The following is a 24,195-nucleotide window of genomic DNA, read 5'->3' as shown; positions in this document are numbered from 1 at the left end:
AAGAAAGTTTTTTTTTTGTTTTTGTTTTTTTTTGTTTTTGTTTTTTTGTCTCCATAAGGGCAGCACCATACTATTCCTGTTTTTCTTTTTTTTTTTTTCTTTATAACACTTTCCACCTAGATGATATTGTATCCATATTCATAACTACTTTATTACTTAATTTAAAGGGCACAATGCACCTTTGTTGAACAATTGGAGCACCAGTTGTTGTATTTTCACTTCTAATAGAAATATTCGCCACCAGCCACAGTTTTATTCAATTTTTGAACACATACAGGTTTTAGAAGCAATTCTATAAGGACACTAGGCAATACATTCACTACAAGGAAAAAAAATTTTGTCTCCATAAGGGCAGCGCCATACTACTCCAGCTTTTTTACCAACTAGGAGTACCAAGATGGCCGTCGCCTTCCAGGGGTAGGCCGAAGCCGCGGGTTTTCCTGGTGGTAGGAGCCGGCCTGGAGAGTTCTGAATTGACCAGTCCCAGAGCGGCTAGCCTAGATCAAAATTTGGGGGCCTTGGCGAGGTGAAAGTGTCCCAACTTTATAGAGGCCGGCTAAGGGGTGAACAGGCGAACGCCTTGTTACTCACCTCTTCTGTAAAGCAGAGGAGGCCGCAGCGGAAGGCTGCAAGATGGCGACGGGCCGTCGGAGGCCGGTGATGAAGGAAGGGATCGCCGGGCGGACAGACTCCAGTAAATAAAGTCACTGTGGCCGCGGATGATTTCCCGGTTAGGGTTTCAAAACCGGGCTCCCACACGTCCACCGATCTGGGAGAATGAAGAACGGTAGGCCCCGAGCGCACTGCAGGCCCCAATATGGTGGCGCATGCCCGAGGCTCAGAGCTGGCTGTAGGCCTGAGGCTATGCAGCGTATTCAAAAACCCTAAAAAGTCTTTGGATAGGTCACCAGGGGTAGTCAGATACTGCTGCCGCCGAGATGGAGCCGCGGTGAGGTGGAAAAGGGCACGGATGGCGGTGGATTCAATCTGCCCATACGGAGCTCAGCTCCCACACGTCCTCCCTGTTGCTCAGTCAGACACGCCCCCTTCCAGATGTCCTGCCTAATCCTTACTAGCTGACCTTTCGAGATATTGAACAACCAAGGTTTGTAGTGACAGATTGTAATTGGTAAGTAGCTATTTCTTGCTATATCTTTGAAATGTGTTTTTGTGATTAGTTTGTCACCTTCAGTACTTATTTCTAAATCCAGAAATTGTATATATTTCTCTTCAATTTTCCAGGTAAGTGTTATATTCCTATCATTTTGATTCAATTTACATAGGAATTTTTCCAGTGATTCTTTGCTTCCATTCCATACTATTATTATATCATCAATGAACCTTTTGTATAGTCCTAGTTCACAGAGTGAATTCTTATAAACCGCCTCTTCCTCCCATTGAGCCATAAAAGCATTGGCAACACTCGGGGCAAATTTAGCTCCCATAGCGATTCCAGTGGCTTGCTTATAGTATGCCTGGTCATGCCAAAAATTGCTATTTTTAAGAGAAAACTCGATGCATTTTATAAGGAACTTCCTCTGCATAATTTTAAAATACTATATTTTCTCAAAACCCACTTTGTGGCTTTGCATGCTTGATGATGTTTGATAATTGTGTACAGGGATGAAACATCCACTGTTGCCAGTAGAGTTCTTCCTTCTAAGACTGGTGGTGATTCCAATAACTGTAAAACATGCTTAGTATCCTTAAGATAGGATGTGGTACATTGAATGGCAGGTTGAATAAAATTATCAATATACTGACCCATTCTTGAAGTCAATGAGTTAATCCCATTGACAATGGGTCTCCCTGGTGGATTTTCCCCATCTTTGTGTATTTTAGGAATGGTATAGATCACTGGGATTCTACACGAGTCTGGAACAAGGTATCGGCTTCCTTGGTGTTCAATATATCTTTCTTCACTCCCAAATGTACAATCTGCTCTAGTAGTTTTTTACATTGCATTGTTTTGTTTCCCAGTAGTTTGATGTATGTGGTGGAGTCTTGAAGTTGGCACTTAATTTCTTCTTGATATCTTTGTTTAGTTTGAAGCACGACTCCTCCACCTTTGTCCGCCCGTCTGATTACTATATCTTTTCTGGCAACCATGGACCGTATACCGTTTTTAATATGTATTACGGAATAGATCTCTCTTTAACTCTCAGGTTTAAGATAACCAGCACATTGAAGTTTTTAAGAACCTTGTACTGCAAGACCTGGATGAATTAAAGATTAAGAAAGGCAATGACCCAATACATATTAAAAAAGGTATACGTTCCCTGGTTGCCAGAAAATATATAGTAATCAGACCGGCGGACAAAGGTGGAGGAGTCGTGCTTCAAACCAAACAAAAATATCAAGAAGAAATTAAGCGCCAACTTAAAGACTCCACCACATACATCAAGCTACTGGGAAACCCAACAATGCAATGTAAAAAACTACTAGAGCAGATTGTACATTTGGGAGTGAAAGATACATTGAACACCAAGGAAGCCAGATACCTCGTTCCAGACTCGTATAGAATCCCAGTGATCTATACCATTCCTAAAATACACAAAGATAGAGAAAATCCACCAGGGAGATCCATTGTCAATGGGATTAACTCATTGACTTCAATAATGGGTCAGCATATTGATAATTTTATTCAACCTGCCATTCAACGTACCACGTCCTATCTTAAGGATACCAAGCATGTTTTACAGTTATTGGTATCACCACCAGTCTTAGAAGGAAGAACTCTACTGGCAACAGTGGATGTTTCATCCCTGTACACAATTATCAAACATCATCAAGCATGCAAAGCCACGAAGTGGGTTTTGAGAAAATATAGTAACTTAAAATGCATGCAGAGGAAGTTCCTTATAAAATGCATTGAGTGTTCTCTTAAAAATAACTAATTTTGGCATGACCAGGCATACTATAAGCAAGCCACTGGAATCGCTATGGGAGCTAAATTTGCCCCGAGTTTTGCCAATGCTTTTATAGCTCAATGGGAGGAAGAGGCGGTTTCTAAGAATTCACCCTGTGAACTAGGACTATACAAAAGGTTTATTGATGATATAATAATAGTATGGAATGCATACACTGAATATTAAATCCTATATGTCTACAACTCCCACAATCCTCCTATAGACACATAGGATACAATAAGAGGAGCTCTAAACATATATAGTGCCCAGGTGTCTCTAACACAATAGTGGTGTGAACATCTTAATGTGCTCTGTGCACCAACGTAAGATCTAATATTACCACAAACAGATCACTCAAACAGATAAATAAAAGCAAATCTAGTGAAATAATATGTGCAATCACTTCACTCCATGCTGTAAATAAACAATTCCATAGTGCAAAATGTAAGTCCATACATTTTCGACAAAAAAATCAGTCCAAAAAAATCGTGACAAAATATAAATAAAGTGTCCAAAAAAAAGTTTTGAAATCTTGATGAACAAGCAAAGGTGACTCCGTGTGTCTTCCACCTCAACCCCCGTGATCAGTGAATCCACTACCTCAAGAAATACACTCACCGATTTGAATTGCCAGCAATTTCATGCAAGGCGGTAATCGCTTATTTACCACACTCAAGGGTAATTGGATCAATCGATGTCCCACAGTGAATGTTATAGATAAGGTCCACATGAAAAAAAATAAAGTGCTCCAATAGTGTAAACCAATATAACACATTTATTAAAACCACTGCAATCTTATATCAATACACTCACATTTTAAAAGATAAAAACCAGCCAAAGTAAAGTGCAGTTCACATCAACTTCAAACTCAGTGAATACCAAATGTAACTAGCGGTCACGGCGGACCCGAGGTGTACTGGTGCCGAGCTTCCAATCTCACCCCTCCCTTGACTGTCCTCCGTTCCTCCGTGTACTCGATTCTCCTCTCCTTCAGTGTGGCTTACAGCGCTATGCGTCACGTATCACAGCCACGCCCCCAACATGTTTCGTCATGAGTTGACTTAATCATGGGATTGGCTGTGTCTGTTGCCACTCATCCCTTATATGTGTTTCTAGCTCACACCCATTAGGCGGCTATTATGCATGCGCACACCTCGTGTCCCCGTTGTGCTAATCTCACCGAGATGTCCGGAGCTCATCACACTAGGGATCGGGCCCCACAAAACTATGGACTGACAAATCTCAACATATTCCTTAAATGGTGAATTTTGGTGCAGATATAATCTATATCTTAATAATTTGCTCAATGCAGCATCACACTTTACAGTATGCATTAACATCTGGTACTAACTACAAGAACCGCGCTCTTACTAAGCACTGAATATCTGCCCTTATTCATAAAATAAACCCGAAAATTGTGTCTGCATGGGGAGAACCTCCCTTATTCTACATTAACCATTCCTTATTGATATAAACAATATATGATATATAGATATAGATATATATATATATATATATATATATATATATATATACCATTCCCATGGGCATAAACAATATATATATGTGTGTCCAACCGAACATACACAAATCCTTGTTTGTTTGAAGGGCGGTTTTATCATCCAGGATACCTTGATATATATATATATATAATAGTATGGAATAGAAGCAAAGAATCACTGGAAAAAATCCTATGTAAATTGAATCAAAATGATAGGAATATAACACTTTCCTGGAAAATTGAAGAGAAATATATACAATTTCTGGATTTAGAAAAAAGTATTGAAGGTGACAAACTAATTGCTACTTACCGATTACAATCTGTCACTACAAACCCTGGTTGTTCAATATCCCGAAAGGTCAGCTAGTAAGGATTAGGCAGAACTGTACGAAAGTTTCTGACTATAGAACCCAGGCTGACTTTATTGGTAAGAGATTCATCAGGAAGGGCTACACTCAACAATTCGTAGAGAAACAAATTGAATCAGTGCAATCTATGGATAGGTGACAAATGATCTATGGAGAGAAGAAAGCGCAATCCTTCACAGAAGCACCAGCTCTAGTGCTTGATTGTAATGTCCAATATAAGGATATAGAAAAAATATTCAAGAAACATTGGCACATTCTGAAAGGAGATAGACATTTACAAAGCTACTACACTACGAGACCTAATTGTGAAAAATGTAGTGGACCCTCCCTCAAAAAATCAATTTTTATTTTTTAGTGGTAAAGGTTTTTTTTCCCTGTAAATATTGCTTTTCTTGCCAACATTCGAAAAAATTCCAAGGAAAAAAGTAGAAATTTCAAGCTACCAGTACAGGTAATATATACCCTATTAAGGATTTCATTAGTTGCCATACAGAGGGGGTGGTCTATGTTCTATAATGTTCGTGCAAATTGCAGTATGTAGGGAGAACCAAGAGGGCATTGAAAGTTAGAGTCAAAGAACATGTCCAAAACATAATTAAAGGGTTCCCAAAACACAGTGTATTGAGGCATTTTGCTACAGTCCATAAAAATGATCCAGCAGAACTAACTTTCTGGGGTATAGAGAGATATTACAAATCATGGAGAGGTGACCATAAAGTTAGAACTATTAGTCAAAAAGAATCAAAGTGGATTTATAAAATGAAAAGACTGGCACCTGATGGGTTAAACATTGACTTTGACTTAAATTGTTTTATAAGCGATTATTAATTTATTATTGTGAACCTCATATTTGATTTCCAGTGTGCAATATACGAATACTTTTTAATAGCTTATTTCCATTTTATTTTTTTAATTGTAGTTTTATCCTTATTTTTATATGTTTTAATTAGGCTGGCGATGATTTTATAGAGGTACCAGTAGTTACATCTTTCTATATACATTGGGGATGGAAATGGAAAAGAAATGGACAGCACCTGAGTTAAATATATGAGTGTCAGAGCAAAGGGTCTGAATACTTAGGACTATGTGATATTTCAGTTTTTCTCTTTTAATAAATCTGCAAAAATGTCAATAATTCTGTGTTTTTTTGTCAATATGGGGTGCTGTGTGTACATTAATGAGGAAAAAAATGAACTCAAATGATTTTAGCAAATGGCTGCAATAAAACAAAGAGTGAAAAATTTAAGAGGGGTCTGAATACTTTCCGTCCCCACTGTAAATATAGGATTTATTTTATATATATATATATTTTTATCTTTTGGTCTAAATATGTGGTATTTTCTGGAGGTAATTCCTCCAAATTACCACAAAATGGTGCGCATCCCATTAGAAGACCCATCTTTTATTATATTTTAAAGTTAATTCCTTCAAATCACCACAAGATGGCATTAATTAGAATGATTTGTTGCTGGATGCAAGTAATTTATATACTTTAACTCGGAATATTTATACTATTATATCTGAGTATATGGTTTTATTTATTAAATATTCCTTCTGTTTTTTATATACGTCTTTCCACTATTCTCCATTTATTATTAAAAGAAAGGAAATGGCCGCTCCAGTTAGTATTTAATTTAGCCTTTGGTCTTCAACAAAATGGTATTTTTGTCACTTCCTGCTAAATGGATATAAATGGATGGATGTTCCATTCAATCCGATTCCCTGAGGAAGTTATGAGGGTGTAACGTAACGTGTAGGACGTAAGGATGCAAAAACGTAACTGGAAGTTATTACCGCGAACTGGAAGTTGATACCCTGGTCCGGAAGTGATGTATGAGGTGGTGTAGAATGCCGTTTTTTGGTCTATGTTTGGCATGTCTTCCACTGCTTTTATGTAAGCAGATTTTTTTATTCAATAAACTTTGTTAGTTTTGGTAGTGCACTATTGGAGGCTTACTTATTTTTACATGTGGATCCGGATACCGGGCTGGAGGCAACACACACTTCATTCCATCAAGCTTCTCCTACCCTGACTGATCTTGGGCCCTGAAATCGAGGCTATTATCCATTTAATGCATTAAGGCATTTACTTATGCCCATGAGGTAAGAGTTCTGAGAGCACATTGAGTGGGTGCTGTCATCATCTGAACTACAGTCAACATGTTATGTGTTCTTCTATTCTACTGTGAAGATTTTTGAACTTTTTGCACATTGGAGTTTTTTAGTTGATTTCTTGAACTTTTTACACTTTTTCAACTTTTTTGCACATTGGAGTTACTTATAGAGTAGCTCGTGAATTTTACACTATATATATTTTGATGTTTCACTGTTTTTGAGGTTTTTTACTAACTTGATGATTCTAGCAGCACGTGGATTAGTTAGTTTGCATTATCACCAGTGATATCATCATTGTATTTGATCATCTAGATGGTTATCACTATTGTTCATTATTATCATGGTTTTTAGTCACTGAGGTCATGCGCAAGATCACATATATTTTTTTATATTAATCTTACTGTTATAAGGTGATTTGTGTTCACTGTTGGATTTTGTAGCCTTTCCACATTTATTTGTAGTTTTAGTTCACTTTAATAGCGCAGAGGTCCTCTCACAAAGACATACGCCTCAGTGATGTATTTAAAAAAAATTTTATTCCTCGGCGCCCAGGGCTGTCTGCTCCCGCATCCCATCAGCAGAATCTTCATCATATGGTGGGAAATTATCTAGGGGCGAAAACAGACAGAGAGAGCTTTCCAGTTGACCATCCACTGGGTTACTGGGTCATAAGAATAGACCACTGGCCAGAACTTGCCCAGTATGCAATCGAGCTGCTGGGTTGCCCTGCATCCAGCATGCTTTCCGAATGGGAATTCAGTGCTGCCGGAGGTTTTGTGACAGATAAGAGAACATGTCTGTCCACAGACTCTGTGGACTGGCTGACCTTTATAAAAATGAATCGGCTCATGGATTAACAGCAGCTATCAAGCCCCTGATACTGATGTCACTGATTAAGTGCTTGCTGGATCTCGAATCTCTGAAAGACTGTCTAGGCTGCTGTGACCTGGCCAGGACTATGTCTGGCGTAAATGCTTCCTTCGTCCTGAACTAGCACTATCCAAGACCCCTTAGCTCACCCAGTCATTAGCCGTAACTCAATGTAGGGTGAAACCCATCAAACTCTTTGTTCAAACACAGGTACACAGGTATACACTCAGGGAATAACCCCCCTCCCTTTGATTCATGGCAGGGTAAACTGTCCAATCAGCAGGGAGAGTTGGAGCAATTTGCCCCTCTCCACCCTGCCCCCAGTCCACATGCCAGGAACTCAAATACAAAACATCCATCCCATAATATATTTCTCCTAAGGCAGACAGACATAACAGAACAATGGGACACAGCCACAACCTGAACGATCCCAGCAAACAGTCCACAACAGCATGAGACAACATACTATATATACATTAGGGATGAGCCGAACACCCCCCTGTTCGGTTCGCACCAGAACTTGCGAACAGGCAAAGAATTTGTTCGAACACGCGAACACCATTAAAGTCTATGGGACACGAACATGAATAATCAAAAGTGCTAATTTTAAAGGCTTATATGCAAGTTATTGTCATAAAAAGTGTTTGGGGACCTGGGTCCTGCCCCAGAGGACATGGATCAATGCAAAAAAAAGTTTTAAAAACGGCTGTTTTTTGGGAGCAGTGATTTGAATAATGCTTAAAGTGAAAAAATAAAAGTGTAATATCCCTTTAAATTTCGTACCTGGGGGGTGTCTATAGTATGTCTATAAAGGGGCGCATGTTTTCCCGTGTTTAGAACAGTCTGACAGCAAAATGACATTTCAAAGGAAAAAAAGTCATTTAAAACTACTTGCGGCTATTAACGAATTGCCGGTCCGACAATACACATAAAAGTTCATTGATAAAAACGGCATGGGAATTCCCCACAGGGGAACCTCGAACCAAGTTTAAAAAGAAAAAAGACGTAGGGGGTCCCCCTAAATTCCATACCAGGCCCTTCAGGTCTGGTATGGATATTAAGGGGAACCCCAGCCAAAATTAAAAAAAAAAATTGGCGTGGGGTCCCATTCAAAATCCATACCAGACCCTTCAGGTCTGGTATGGATTTTAAAGGGAACCCCGCACCAAAATTTAAAAAAAAAATGGCGTGGGGTCTCCCCAAAAATCAATACCAGACCCTTATCTGAGCACGCAACCTGGCAGGCCGCAAGAAAAGAGGGGGATGAGAGAGCGCCCCCCCTCCTGAACCGTACCAGGCCACATGCCCTCAACATTGGGAGGGTGCTTTGGGGTAGACCCCCAAAACACTTTGTCCCCATGTTGATGGGGACAAGGGCCTCATCCCCACAACCCTTGCCCGTTGGTTGTGGGGGTCTTCGGGCGGGGAGCTTATCGGAATCTGGAAGCCCCCTTAACAAGGGGACCCCCAGATCCCGGCCCTCCCCCCTGTGTGAAATGGTAAGGGTACCCCTACCATTTCACAAAAAACCTGTCAAAAATGTTAAAAATGACAAGAGACAGTTTTTGACAATTCCTTTATTTAAATGGTTCTTCTTTCTTCTATCTTCTTTCTTCTATCTTCTTTCTTCTATCTTCTTTCTTCCTTCGGTTTCTTCCTCCATCTTCTTCTTCTGGTTTTTCTTGTTCTTCCTCCGGTGTTCTCGTCCGGCATCTTCCTCTGCGGCGTCGGCATCTTCTTTCCTTCTTTTCCTCGGGCCGCTCCGCATCCATGATGGCATGATGGGAGGCTCCCACTGTGTGACGCTTCTCCTCTTCTGACGGTTCTTAAATAACAGGGGCGGGGCTACCTGGTGACCCCGCCCCCCCTCTGACGCACGGGGACTTGACGGGGACCTCCCTGTGGCATTCCCTGTGACATCAGAAGGGGGTGGGGTTACATAACGTGTGACCCCGCCCCCTCTAACGTCACAGGGAATGCCACAGGGAAGTCCTCGTCAAGTCCCCATGCGTCAGAGGGGGGCGGAGTCACCGGGTGGCCCCGCTGCCCCGTTATTTAAGAACCATCACAAGAGGAGAAGCGTCACACAGTGGGAGCCTCCCATCATGCCATCATGGATGCGGAGCGGCCCGAGGAGAAGAAGGAAAGAAGACGCAAATGCCGCGGAGGAAGATGCCAGACGAGAACAGCGGAGGAAGAACCAGAAGAACCAGAAGAACCAGAAGAAGAAGAAGATGGAGGAAGAAACCGAAGGAAGATAGAAGATAAAAGAAAGAAGATAGAAGATAGAAGAAAGAAGAAGCATTTAAATAAAGGGATTGTCAAAAACTGTCTCTTGTCATTTTTAACATTTTTGACAGTTTTTTTGTGAAATGGTAGGGGTACGAAAGTACCCCCTTGCCATTTCACACAGGGCGGAGGGCCGGGATCTGGGGGTCCCCTTGTTAAAGGGGGCTTCCAGATTCCGATAAGCCCCCACCCGCAGACCCCCACAACCACCGGGCAAGGGTTGTGGGGATGAGGCCCTTGTCCCCATCAACATGGGGACAAGGTGTTTTGGGGGCTACCCCAAAGCACCCTCCCAATGTTGAGGGCATGTGGCCTGGTACAGTTCAGGAGGGGGGGCGCTCTCTCGTCCCCCCCCTCTTTTCCTGCGGCCTGCCAGGTTGCGTGCTCAGATAAGGGTCTGGTATGGATTTTTGGGGGGACCCCACGCCATTTTTTTTAAATTTTGGCACGGGTTCCCCTTAATATCCATACCAGACCTGAAGGGCCTAGTATGGAATTTAGGGGGACCCCCACATCATTTTATTTTTTGGTTTGGGGTTCCCCTGTGGGGATTTCCCATGCCGTTTTTATCAATGAACTTTTATGTGTATTGTCGGACCGGCAATTCATTATAGCCGTGAGTAGTTTTAAATGACTTTTTTTCCTTTGAAATGTAATTTTGCTGTCAGACTGTTCTAAACACAGGAAACATGCGCCCCTTTACAGGCATACTATAGACACCCCCCAGGTATGAAATTTAAAGGTATATCACACTTTTATTGTTTCACTTTAAGCATTATTAAAATCACTGCTCCCGAAAAAACGGCCATTTTTAAAACTTTTTTTGCATTGATCCTTGTCCCCTGGGGCAGGACCCAGGTCACCAAACACTTTTTATGACAATACCATGCATATAAGCCTTTAAAATTAGCACTTTTGATTTCTCCCATAGACTTTTAAAGGGTGTTCTGCGGCTTTCGAATTTGCCGCGAACACCCCAAATTGTTTGCTGTTCGGCAAACTGGTGAACAGCGGATGTTCGAGTCGAACTCATATACATACAGTATCTCACAAAAGTGAGTACATCCCTCACATTTTTGTAAATATTTTATTATATTTTTTCATGTGACAACACTGAAGAAATTACATTTTACTACAATGTAAAGTAGTGAGTATACAGCTTGTATAACAGTGTAAATTTGTTGTCCCCTCAAAATAACTCAATACACAGCCATTAATGTCTACACCGCTGGCAACAAAATTGAGTACACCCCTAAGTGAAAATGTCCAAAATGGGCCCAAAGTGTCAATATTTTGTGTGGCCACCTTTATTTTCCAGCACTGCCTTAACCCTCTTGGACATGGAGTTTACAATAGCTTCACAGGTTGCCATTGGAGTCCTCTTCCACTCCTCCATGACAACATCACGGAGCTGGTAGATGTTAGAGACCTTGCGCTCCTCCACCTTCCGTTTGAGGATGCCCCATAGATGCTCAATATGATTTAGGTCTGGAGAAATGCTTGGCCAGGCCATCACCTTTACCCTTAGCTTCTTTAGCAAGGCAGTGGTCATCTTGGAGGAGTGTTTGGGGATTATCATGTTGGAATGCTGCCCTGCAGCCCAGTCTCTGAAGGGAGGGGATCATGCTCTGCTTCAGTATGTCAAAGCACATGTTGGCATTTATGATTCCTTTAATGAACTGTAGATCCCCGGTGTCGGCAGCACTCATGTAGCCCCAGACCATGACACTCCCACCACCATGCTTGACTGTAGGCAAGACACACTTGTCTTTGTACTCCTCACCTGGTTGCCGCCAAACATGCTTGACACCATCTAAACCAAATAAGTTTATCTTGGTCTCATCAGACCACAGGACATGGTTCCAGTAATCCATGTGCTTAGTCTACTTGTCTTCAGCAAACTGTTTGCAGGCTTTCTTGTGCATTATCTTTAGAAGAGGCTTCCTTCTGGGACGACAGCCATGCAGATCAATTTGATGCAGTGTGCAGCGTATGGTTTGAGCACTGACAGGCTCAAAGACAACCTCTGGATATGACGCTGAGCACGTGCACTCAATGTCTTTGGTTGACCATGGTGAGGCCTGTTCTGAGTGGAACCTGTCCTGTTAAACGGCTGTATGGTCTTGGCCACCGTGCTGCAGCTCAGTTTCAGGGTCTTGGCAATCTTCTTATAGCTTAGGCCATCTTTATGTAGAGCAACAATTCTTTTTTTCAGATCCTCAGAGAGTTCTTTGCCATAAGGTGCCATGTTGAACTTCCAGTGACCAGTATGAGAGAGTGAGAGTGATAACACCAAATATAACACACCTGCTCTCCATTCACACCTGAGACCTTGTAACATTAACAAGTCACATGACAACGGGGAGGGAAAATGGCTAATTGGACCCAGTTTGGACATTTTTACTTAGGGGTGTACTCACTTTTGTTGACAGCAGTTTAGACATTAATGGCTGTGTTTTGAGTTATTTTGAGGGGAAAGCAAATTTACACTGTTATACAAGCTGTACACTCACTACTTTACATTGTAGCAAAGTGTCATTTCTTCAGTGTTGTCACACACACTTTATAATAAAATATTTACAAAAATGTTAGGGGTGTATTCACTTTTGTGAGATACTGTATATACAATATTCAACTGTGTCTGTACAGCTAGTCTGACTAGCACAGATCAGACTGGGGTTCTCAGTCACCCTGTGCCACTAATGGACAAACGGTGATTTACACATAGGAGGGGCCGGGGAAGCTGGACACAGAGTTTCCAGAGCTCTCCAAGGCAAGCTGGGTTCCACAAGCCCCCCACCCAAAGTGACTCCCGTCACAGCTGCCTAGCTTTGTGGGTGTTGATTTAATCTGGAAGACATTTTTTGGTGTAAGTTTCATGGGCACAATTAACACCCGAAGACCAATTTTTCCTCCCCTGTTTGACAGGTTGTTTTGACAGCAAGGCCAATTCTTGCTTTCATCAAGAGTACCTCTATAGGGTTACGGTGTGAAGGCACCACCGACACTCAAAGCCCAGTTTTTTGCACCTGTTACTTCTATCCAAAGTCTGTGAAAGAGACACCAGAATTTATCCAAAAAATCTCTTATCTTGTTCCAAGTGCACTAAATTGTGGCCTCATCATACAGACTGGCTCTCCAAGCCGTTGTTTACAAAATAAACAAAGCTTTAATGGAAAAGGTATTTTTTTTGGCTTTATAAATGTCATTACTGCTGCAGAAGGCTCTATACACAGTACATATGTGCCACTTTACAGGCAGACTAAGGTTTCCCCTCAGGCACTATATTTAAAGGAATTTTTCGTTTTTAATATTATTTCTGATTTTTATGCCTTTTATGCACTTTAAGCATCAGTAAATCACTGCTCATTTAAAAATTTGTTTTTTTAGAAATGTTTTTTCATGGATACTGATATGCCAAGTACTAATGAGCTGCCAACAGTGTATCAATACAAATAAAGTGCTAATTAATAAAGTGCATACATATAAAGTGCTAAATGAAAAAAGCAGCTAAACTTCTATAGTGTAACCAACACCTCTAAAAATGCATATCGTGTAGTGTAAAAAAAAAAACTGAATTTCTCAGATGCTCATGGCAAATATAAACTCATATAAAAGTGTTCAAAGTCCTAAAAGGGGCATCCCATAATATATATCTGAGCAATAATGCAATGAAATCCAGTAAAGTGTATCACATAAAACTAAACTAAAAGTAAATTGTTTCCCAGAAGTAATCAGCGTCCAAAAAAATCAGGTGACTCAGAGAGATGATCAGTTCCAAAGTGAAAAATATAAATCAGAGTAGATAAGGGGGATAAGGACAGGTGAAAGAGTCCAAATTAAAGATGTAAGATGGTAAACATTTCTTTCTGCAATTCTCCCCCAGTAGTGCTAGCCTCTCACCTTATAGTTAGACCCCAACGGGTCTAATGGGGCAACAGTGAACGACCAGCCTGTTGTTGAAGCTTTCCTCACAGCTTTCAAGGGATCACTGCAACTTTTGTCCGGTCTCCACGGTCTTTTCCTAGAAGAAAGTTTTCTCCCAATCCTATAGGTGGGGCAACAATAAACGACCAGCCTGTTGTTGAAGCTTTCCTCACAAGGTCCAAGGGATCGCTGTAACTTTTTCTCCGGTCTCCACGGTCCTTTCCTAGAAAAAAGTTTCTCTAAGGAAAAGGATGCAAGTATGAATGACCCAAGTTTCTGTAGTGTTTTGGAGATGTCCGGAATAGTGAGGCCCAGAAGGAAATACATAGGATTCAATTGAATGGTTGTAGAGAGTAGTATTTGTAATAATTTTTGAACCTCGGTCCAATATGGGCCTATGACAGGGCATTCCCAGAAGATGTGGAAGTGAGTGCCCACAGACTTTTCACATCTTTAGCATAAATTAGAGACAGAAGGGTTCTGGGCGTGTAGAAATTTGGGAGTTCTATACCAAAAGAATAGTATCTTAATGGCGGTTTCTTTTTGTGCAACACATCGTGAAACTTTTGAAGATGATTCCCAAATTTTCCCCCAATCCAACAATGAGATTGAACGGTTTAACATTCGGGACCATTTTTTCATGTAGTTGTGTGAGGAGTCAGTTAGAGGGGGCATCTCATGAAGCATTTTATATATAGATGAAATTAATTTTGGTTCATATGGGCCATTTGCACATAGCATTTCAAAGTCTGTAGGCTTTTCTAAAGACAATGAAGGCGAATTGGCAAGGAAAAAATGTGTAATTTGTATATATGAGTATTCAATAGAAGCAGGGAGATCGTGGTTTTTTTGGAGATCTGGAAATTATAGGAGTTTGCGTGTAACCGGGTGTACCAGATGCCACAGCTGAAAGATACCTTCTTGGGTCCATGGGAGTGTTCGTAAATAAGACAGTCCATCCTGAATGTCTGGGTTAAAAAGGACACTCTGGAGTGGGGAGCAGGGGGAGGAAAGAGAGAACCTGCACATTTTCTCCAAATGGATAGGGTGAAAAGCATCGGGGCCAAACAAAGAGATCTCAATTGGGGCATAAATTTGTTTTAGGATGGCCATAACATGTAGCAGGGGTGTACTGGAGCAGTAATCCCAATTTCAATTTCAGCCCATCTATTCGGGGCTTTCCTAGAGGTCCAGGTGGTCAATACCCTGAGGTGAGAGGTGTAATAATATTTAATGAGATCTGGAGCTGTCAGGGTAATAGCTGTAGGATGGGTAATTCTGCCAGTATCCATCATGGTGACGCCAGGCAAATCTCTGTGCATCGCGGTAATCATTGGTGCCCTTTTGCCTATTTAAGCCTGCTGCCTATACACGCTGGTTGCTGGATTATCATTAGGTTCCTGTGTTCCTTGTGCCTGTCAGTATACCTGCTTCCTGTTACTACTCGGCTTGCCTGACTACTCCTGTGTTCCGCCTGCATTGACCCCGGCTTGGACCTGACTATTCTTCTGCTCTGCATCTGTACCTTGATTGTCCTCCTGTGTTTGACCCCTGGCTCGGCTACCTTCTCCATTCCTGATTACCCTGCTGTACCTTACCTCGGACTGATTCCTGTGCTGTATGACCATTGGCCTGGCTCTGACTCCACTCCTGGTTGCTCCATGGCTCCATACCTGGAATCTCTCCTTGCACGGTTGCCCTTCAACCTTACCAGCACACCCCAGCAGCCCCCTGCTATCAGCTACTCAGCAACAGCGCTCTGGCAACCCGTGCACCTTTGGGCACCTTACTCCCGGTCTCATTCCCAGGGTTACGCTGCACTTAGCCCCCTCTGCAATCTGGTCTCACATCCAGGACTCTGACAGGAACAGCCAACCCACCTTTAGTTCTGAGAGCTAAAACTACTGATTGAGCAATTCTATGGGAGGCGTTATTCCAAATAAAGTTGAGACATTTTCTCTGGAGGTTTTTCAGCTGCAACATTGGGACCGGGATTGGTAATGTTTGTAATAAATACAACAATTTAGGCAAAATCAACATTTAGAGAACGTTAATTCTGCTAAGGAGAGAGAATGGAATGGAGGACCAGAGGTGCAGATGTCTAGTTATTTCTGCAAACATTGGCGGAAAGTTGGCTTGGTAGAGTGAGGTATATGAGGGGGTAAGGTGAATTCCTAAATATTTCAACGAGAACAGACACCATCTGTATTTAAATCTGCTTTGTAAGGAGCTGAGCAAATCTGGGGTTATATTGATAGGGAGGGCTTCTGTTTTGGTCTGGTTGATCTTAAAACCTGATAGGGTTCCAAAAGTGGATAGGATGTCATGTAGAAAAGGTAGGGAGATGTCAGGATGGGTGATCGTTAGTAGGATGTCGTCTGCGAATAATGAAAACTTGTAGTCCTGTTGTCACAACGGAACTCCCCGGATACCAGGGTTAGACCTGATGGCTGCTGCGAGTGGTTCGAGGCTCAGTATAAATAATAGTGGTGATAAAGTTCACCCTTGTCTGGTGCCATTGCTAAAGGTGAACCGTTGTGATGTGTAGGAAGACATCTGGATTTGAGAGGTGGGGTGAGAGTACAGGGTTTGTAAAGCCCATACAAAGGGACCTGAGAGTCCAAAATTGGCCAGGACTGCAAACATAAATGGCCAGCTTAAACGATCAAATGCTTTTTGTGCATTCAAGCTTAAAACTATGGTGGGTTGTTTGGTTTTGGTTATTAAGTCAATCAAATCTATGGTTCTTCTCGTATTGTCTCCAGCATGTCTTGTTGGGACAAATCCCACCTGGTCTTTATGAATCAGGGCTGGCAGTAAGGGTGATAGTCTATTGGCTAATATTTTGGTAAAGATTTTATAATCCGAATTTAATAAAGCAATGGGACGGTAATTGTCTGGTAACGTGGGGTCTTTACCCAGTTTAGGGATAACTGTTATGTTAGCATGCAGGAACTGCGAATGTGGGATGGTACCCTTAAGAAAAGAGGAATACAGATGTAGCGGTCATAATATATGTATAACTTGGGGGCGTGGCCTGCTGCAGACCGTAATGGAGGCTTAAGCCCTTAGCTCCGTCCCGCTGCTCGGATCCATAGCAACTCGCGGTTACTATCCAACCCTCACACCAGCCACACAAGGAGGGTACGGACTCAGGACCATCCCGGCATGCTCCGGCAGTGGTATAAGCTGCCTGCACCTTGCCGTCTCACGGATTACTTCCCCAGCACGGCCATGAACTCAGCTCAAGATGGCGCCGGCGCCGGGAACAGGAGAAACACACCGTCCCGCTCCTCACTGTGGAGACACAGAGCACCACGGCACACATGGAGGATCCCCAGACCTTGCTTTCAGGGGAGGAATCCAGAGAAGATATGGACACCTTGCCCTCGCACAGCACCCCTTCCTCACTACAGGGCACGGATAGAGGTAAGAGGCTGGCATCCTCCCCTGTGCTCTCCCCTAGCAAAGAACCCCAGCCTAAAAAACACCTCTGGTCAAATTTATCCAATGAAGATTCTGAAACAGAACGCATCGCAGCCCTAGCAGCCATCCCTGTGTCAGACAACCCTGTGTCAGAAGCCATGTTAAAATCCATGCTGCTGACCCTGCAAAAGGATCTACACAGGGAATTACAATCATCAATATCTCAAAAACATGACAGGGTAGATTGCCTGGAAGGAAGAGCTGATGTGCTGGAGGAAAACATGCACGAACATGCCAAAGCGCATAACGAGCTATTAAATGCACACGATCACCACGCGTCAGAAAATCACCACATTAAATTGAAATTAGCGGACTTAGAGGATTGCTCCAGGCGCAACAACATCAAATTTAGAGGAGTGCCTGAATCAGTCAAAACAAATGAGATCACCCCATACGTACAACAACCATTCTCAAAACTGCTTCCTCGCCTGAATGCAAGGGACCTCACCATTTATCGAGCCCACAGAATTGCCAAACCCACACACCTTCCCCCAGATACTCCAAGAGATATCCTGGTGCGGATACATTATTTTCACGTGAAGGAACAAATTCTTCATGCTGCCAAAACCACTAAACCTTTGCCGGCACCGTACACCAATGTTCTGCTGTTCAGTGATTTATCAAAAGCTACCATGGACATGCACAGAGCATTCATCCCATTTACCTCCATCCTCCAGGAGCTTAAAATTGTCTATAAATTGGGCTTTCCCACTAAATTACTGGTCATTTACAAGCAACAAACAATACCCATCCTTACACCCAAAGATGGGTATAAAAAGCTGACCAATTTGGGGTTCCTTCTTCTTCCAACCAAGGCAACGGGGCGTATGGGCACCCAGACACATCCACCAACACCCCAAAACCTGGCATTGGATAAGGACTGAGAAAATATGCCACTAATGCCATCGGTCCCAAGCATATACCGGATCCAGCATGGGCAAAGACAAATCTTTGAATTCACCCCCTCAGGTTATTGTGTGCTGCGCACACCAGTTGCTGTTTTTCGTTACCTATTGTTATACTGTGATACATACTCTATTCAGTTATAACAGTTTTCAGTTGTTTATCCTGTGACTAACTGCACATCTTGTCCCTATTCTGTATATAGGCATCTTGATTTGATAATCACATTAAGCTATCTTGATTGGCACCCCCGGTGTGGTCTCGCTCCCTCCGCCCCCATCCTCAGGTAATATCTGCCATTATGGCCATTACAATTGTCTCACTTAATGCCAAGGGATTGAACTCCCCCAGCAAGCATAACTTGCTATGGAAGGAAGCCCTACTCCAAAAAACTGACGTGTTCTGCGTACAGGAGACACATTTCTCCCAACATAAACCCCCTACATGCTCACATAAACGTTACCCGCATTGCTTTTTTGCCAATGCACCCAAAAAAAAAGAGGGGTCATGATCGCGATCAGCTCCTCTGTTGCCTTCACGTTACACCACTGTGAGTCAGATGTGGATGGCAGATATTTGATTCTATCTGTGACAATTGAAAATCGCCGCATCACTTTAGTAAATATCTATGCTCCCAAAGCATCGCGAAAATCCTTTTACACAAAGCTGATCTCCAAACTAATCCCTACAGATCTGACCCAATAATACTATGTGGAGACTTTAACAACATTATTGACCCATCTCTAGACACCTCCAACCCAATCAAAAGAAGGCTTTCCACACTATCCTCCTTGTTGAACAACGAGGACTTATATGATCCCTGGAGGTGCTTACACGGTGAGGAGCGAGATTACACCTTTTACGCCCACCCTGGCACTCTTATTCTCGGATCAATTTGTTTCTTATTGACAAGTACCTACTCCAATCAGTTACGGAAGCAAAAATAGGTGTAATTTCATGGTCTGACCATGCGCCAATATCCATTAAACATTTTCTCCGAGATCAGTCTCCAAAACACACTGTCTGGAGACTGAACTCCTCCCTTCTCACCAACCCTACACATAAAAATGCAATTCGATCTGAGATTGAGAGCTACTTCGAGAAGAACATGCACTCAGTTGATGACCAATCTCTTCTCTGGCATGCGCACAAAGCTACTCTACGAGGCCTGTTCATAAAACTGGGAGCTCAAGAAAAAAAAAACGCTCAGCCACTACCGAAAATTTTTTAAAACAAATCCGTGACCTTGATAGAGTAAACAAACAATGCCCTTCCCCCAAACTGTCCCTTGAACGGAAAACCCTCAGATACCAACTTAGCAAACACCTTCATGACAAATTTGACTACTATATTAAACATCTGAAACTCCAAATATATTCCTCAGCCAATAAACCGGAGCATTCATGGCCAAACAAATAAAGAGACAATTAGCCCAGAGGAAAATACAATTCCTTACAAATCCCCAGGGCAAACGCTTTTAACCAACCCTCTAGATATATAGCGCACGAGTTTAGTGCCTTTTACACCAAATTATACAACCTCAAGGAATCAGATAGAGTAGACCCCCCTAAAAAAGAAAATATCGAAGCCTTTTTCTCATCCATTCAAATGCCCTCTATAATGTGTGTGTCACTGGCGCAAAACCTGTTCTATCAATCAATATAAAAGTGATATCTGTAGCTGCTGCATCCAAAAAATTCTCGAGAGAAAAAAATTAAAAGTGCTATGTGTGTGGATGCGCTGCTCTCATTTGTACTCTCTTTCCTATCTATGTGTATCCTATCTGTTAGACATAATCTTATTCACCATCCACCTATATAAATACATCACATTAAGCAACAACCATATGCAAATTATATAAATCATATAAAAGTCCGGTGACATGTATCACATGATAATAAAGTCCCTTCATATATGCTTGCAAATCTTCCGTTAGTTTGCCGTGATCGGCGTGCTCTTGTGTTTAATCAATTTAAAGTGACTTAGTGCTTCACCACCACCTGTGAGATTGGCCACTCACCAGATATTTCTTTAACCACTTCAGCCCCGGAAGGATTTACCCCCTTCCTGACCAGAGCACTTTTTACAATTCGGCACTGCGTCGCTTTAACTGCTAATTGCGCGGTCATGCAATGCTGTACCCAAACGAAATTTGCGTCCTTTTCTTCCCACAAATAGAGCTTTCTTTTGATAGTATTTGATCACCTCTGCCGTTTTTATTTTTTGCGCTATACACGGAAAAAGACCGAAAATTTTGAAAAAAAATGATATTTTCTACTTTTTGTTCTAAAAAAAATCCAATAAACTCAATTTTAGTCATACATTTAGGCCAAAATGTATTCGGCCACATGTCTTTGGTAAAAAAAATGTCAATAAGTGTATATTTATTGGTTTGCGCAAAAGTTATAGCGTCTACAAACTAGGGTACATTTTCTGGAATTTACACAGCCTTTAATTTATGACTGCCTATGTCGTTTCTTGAGGTGCTAAAATGGCAGGGCAGTACAAAACCCCCACAAATGACCCCATTTTGGAAAGTAGACACCCCAAGGAATTTGCTGAGAGGCATGTTGAGCCCATTGAATATTCATTTTTTTTGTCCCAAGTGATTGAACAATGACAAAAAAAAAAAAAAAAAATTACAAAAAGTTGTCACTAAATGATATATTGCTCACACAGGCCATGGGCATATGTGGAATTGCACCCCAAAATACATTTAGCTGCTTCTCCTGAGTATGGGGATACCACATGTGTGGGACTTTTTGGGAGCCTAGCCGCGTACGGGGCCCCGAAAACCAATCACTGCCTTCAGGATTTCTAAGGGCGTACATTTTTGATTTTACTCCTCACTACCTATCACAGTTTTGAAGGCCATAAAATGCCCAGATGACATAAAACCCCCCCAAATGACCCCATTTTGGAAAGTAGACACCCCAAGCTATTTGCTTTGAGGCATGTTGAGTCCATGGAATATTTTATATTTTGACACAAGTTGCGGGAAAGTGACAAATTTTTTTTTTTTTTTTTTTTTTTGCACAAAGTTGTCACTAAATGATATATTGCTCACACAGGCCATGGGCATATGTGGAATTGCACCCCAAAATACATTTAGCTGCTTCTCCTGAGTACGGGGATACCACATGTGTGGGACTTTTTGGGAGCCTAGCCGCGTACGGGGCCCCGAAAACCAATCACTGCCTTCAGGATTTCTAAGGGCGTACATTTTTAATTTTACTCCTCACTGCCTATCACAGTTTCGGAGGCCATGGAATGCCCAGGTGGCACAAACCCCCCCCAAATGACCCCATTTTGGAAAGTAGACACCCCAAGCTATTTGCTGAGAGGCATGGTGAGTATTTTGCAGCTCTCATTTGTTTTTGAAAATAAAGAAAGACGAGAAAAAACATTTTTTTTTTTTCTTTTTTCAATTTTCAAAACTTTGTGACAAAAAGTGAGGTCTGCAAAATACTCACTATACCTCTCATCAAATAGCTTGGGGTGTCTACTTTCCAAAATGGGGTCATTTGGGGGTTTTTTTTGCCACCTGGGCATTCCATGGCCTCCGAAACTGTGATAGGCAGTGAAGAGTGAAATCAAAAATTTACGGCCTTAGAAAGCCTGAAGGCAGTGATTGGTTTTCGGGGTCCCGTACGCGGCTAGGCTCCCAAAAAGTCTCACACATGTGGTATCCCCGTACTCAGGAGAAGCAGCAGAATGTATTTTGGGGTGTAATTTCACATATTCCCATGGCATGTTTGAGCAATATATCATTTAGTGACAACTTTGCGCAAAAAAAAATTAAAAAAATAAAAAATTGTCTCTTTCCCGCAACTTGTGTCACAATATAAATTATTCCATGGACTCAACATGACTCTCAGCAAATAGCTTGGGGTGTCTACTTTCCAAAATGGGGTCATTTGGGGGGGTTTTGAACTGTCCTGGCATTTTATGCACAACATCTAGAAGCTTATGTCACACATCACCCACACTTCTAACCACTTGAAGACAAAGCCCTTTCTGACACTTATTGTTTACATAAAAAAATAATTTTTTTTTGCAAGAAAATTACTTTGAACCCCCAAACATTATATATTTTTTTTAAAGCAAATGCCCTACAGATTAAAATGGTGGGTGTTTCATTTTTTTTTTTCACACAGTATTTGCGCAGCGATTTTTCAAACGCATTTTTTGGGGAAAAAACACACTTTTTTACATTTTAATGCACTAAAACACACTATATTGCCCAAATGTTTGATGGAATAAAAAAGATGATCTTAGGCCGAGTACATGGATACCAAACATGACATGCTTTAAAATTGCGCACAAACGTGCAGTGGCGACAAACTAAATACATTTTTAAAAGCCTTTAAAAGCCTTTACAGGTTACCACTTTAGATTTACAGAGGAGGTCTACTGCTAAAAATACTGCCCTCGATCTGACCTTCGCGGCGATACCTCACATGCATGGTGCAATTGCTGTTTACATTTGACGCCAGACCGACGCTTGCGTTCGCCTTAGCGCGAGAGCAGGGGGGACAGGGGTGCTTTTTTTTTTTTTTTTTTTTTTCCTTTATTATTATTATTTTTTTATCTTATTTTTAAACTGTTCCTTTCATTTTTTTTTTTTTAATCATTTTTATTGTTATCTCAGGGAATGTAAATATCCCCTATCATAGCAATAGGTAGTGACAGGTACTCTTTTTTGCAAAAATTGGGGTCTATTAGACCCTAGATTTCTCCTCTGCCCTCAAAGCATCTGACCACACCAAGATCGGTGTGATAAAATGCTTTCCCAATTTCCCAATGGCGCTGTTTACATCCGGCGAAATCTAAGTCATAAAATGCTCGTAGCTTCCGGTTTCTTAGGCCATAGAGATGTTTGGAGCCACTCTGGTCTCTGATCAGCTCTATGGTCAGCTGGCTGAATCACCGGCTGCATTTTCAGGTTCCCTGTTGAGACAGGAGAGCCAGAGAAAAACACGGAAGACGTTGGGGGGGGAGGGGCATTCCCTCCCACTGCTTGTAAAAGCAGTCTAGAGGCTAATTAGCCGCTAGGATTGCTTTTACATGAAAGCCGACCGCTGGCTGAAAAGAATGATACCAAGATGATACCTAAACCTGCAGGCATCATTCTGGTATAACCACTCAAAGTCGTGAATGGCGTACCTGAAGACAAAAAAATGGTTAACAATAAAGCACAGTAAACGGTAAGGTATAAAAAATTGCATACCTGAAAAGCAAACATGATAAAACATAACAACAATAAAACATTGCAGAATAGAATACAGTAAAAAAGAACAGAACAATAGAGAGAGAGAAAGAACAATAAAACGACAACTATTTTTTTTTTTATTTTATATTTTTGTATGTGTTTTTTTTTTTTTTTTACACTTTTTTTTGTAACTAACTTTTATAACTGTAACCGGTTCCAGGTTCGGGTCTCTCAAAATGCGATGGCATCTTGGGAGACCCTGTGAAAGTGTGCCTAGTCTGTGCAATGCTGTACCCTACGCTAATACTCAACTAGTGAATGGTAGTGTTCAAAACATTCACCAATGCAAAGACCAGGATTGTCAGGACAGGAGGGACAATAATAGCGGGTGTCACGCCTATATCTGCGCTTGCTGCAGACACGACATCTTTTTTGGGGGGGTTCATTGGGTAGGGGTACTCGGGAGGACATAAAGAAAATGCCTCTCATGCAGCCGACTGCATTTGGTTGGGGATGTGAATGGGGGAAGTACGGGCGCTGCAGAAGCGGTGGGTTCCCAATTAGGATTGGCGAATGCAGCAGGAAGGGCACTATGGACACGACGGGCCTGTGTTT

The 24,195-nt window shown here is 41.8% G+C and overlaps 1 protein-coding gene across 1 annotated transcript in view; it reads right to left on the bottom strand.

The window, feature by feature from the left end:
• The window catches only part of LOC141117581 (uncharacterized), a 1,161,887-nt gene that overhangs the window by 1,079,320 nt on the left and 58,372 nt on the right, over positions 1-24,195 (bottom strand). Inside the window, exon 5 of the mRNA XM_073610493.1 lies at positions 17,263-17,587. Within this exon, the coding sequence (XP_073466594.1) occupies positions 17,263-17,587 (325 nt within the window). The remainder of the gene's footprint in view (positions 1-17,262; positions 17,588-24,195) is intronic.

This window comes from Aquarana catesbeiana, linkage group LG13 (genome assembly GCF_042186555.1).
Source record: "Aquarana catesbeiana isolate 2022-GZ linkage group LG13, ASM4218655v1, whole genome shotgun sequence".
NCBI classification, from domain to species: Eukaryota; Metazoa; Chordata; class Amphibia; order Anura; family Ranidae; genus Aquarana; species Aquarana catesbeiana.
The sequence above is the reverse complement of the archived record's forward strand: the minus strand, read 5'-3'. Positions and strand labels throughout refer to the sequence as shown.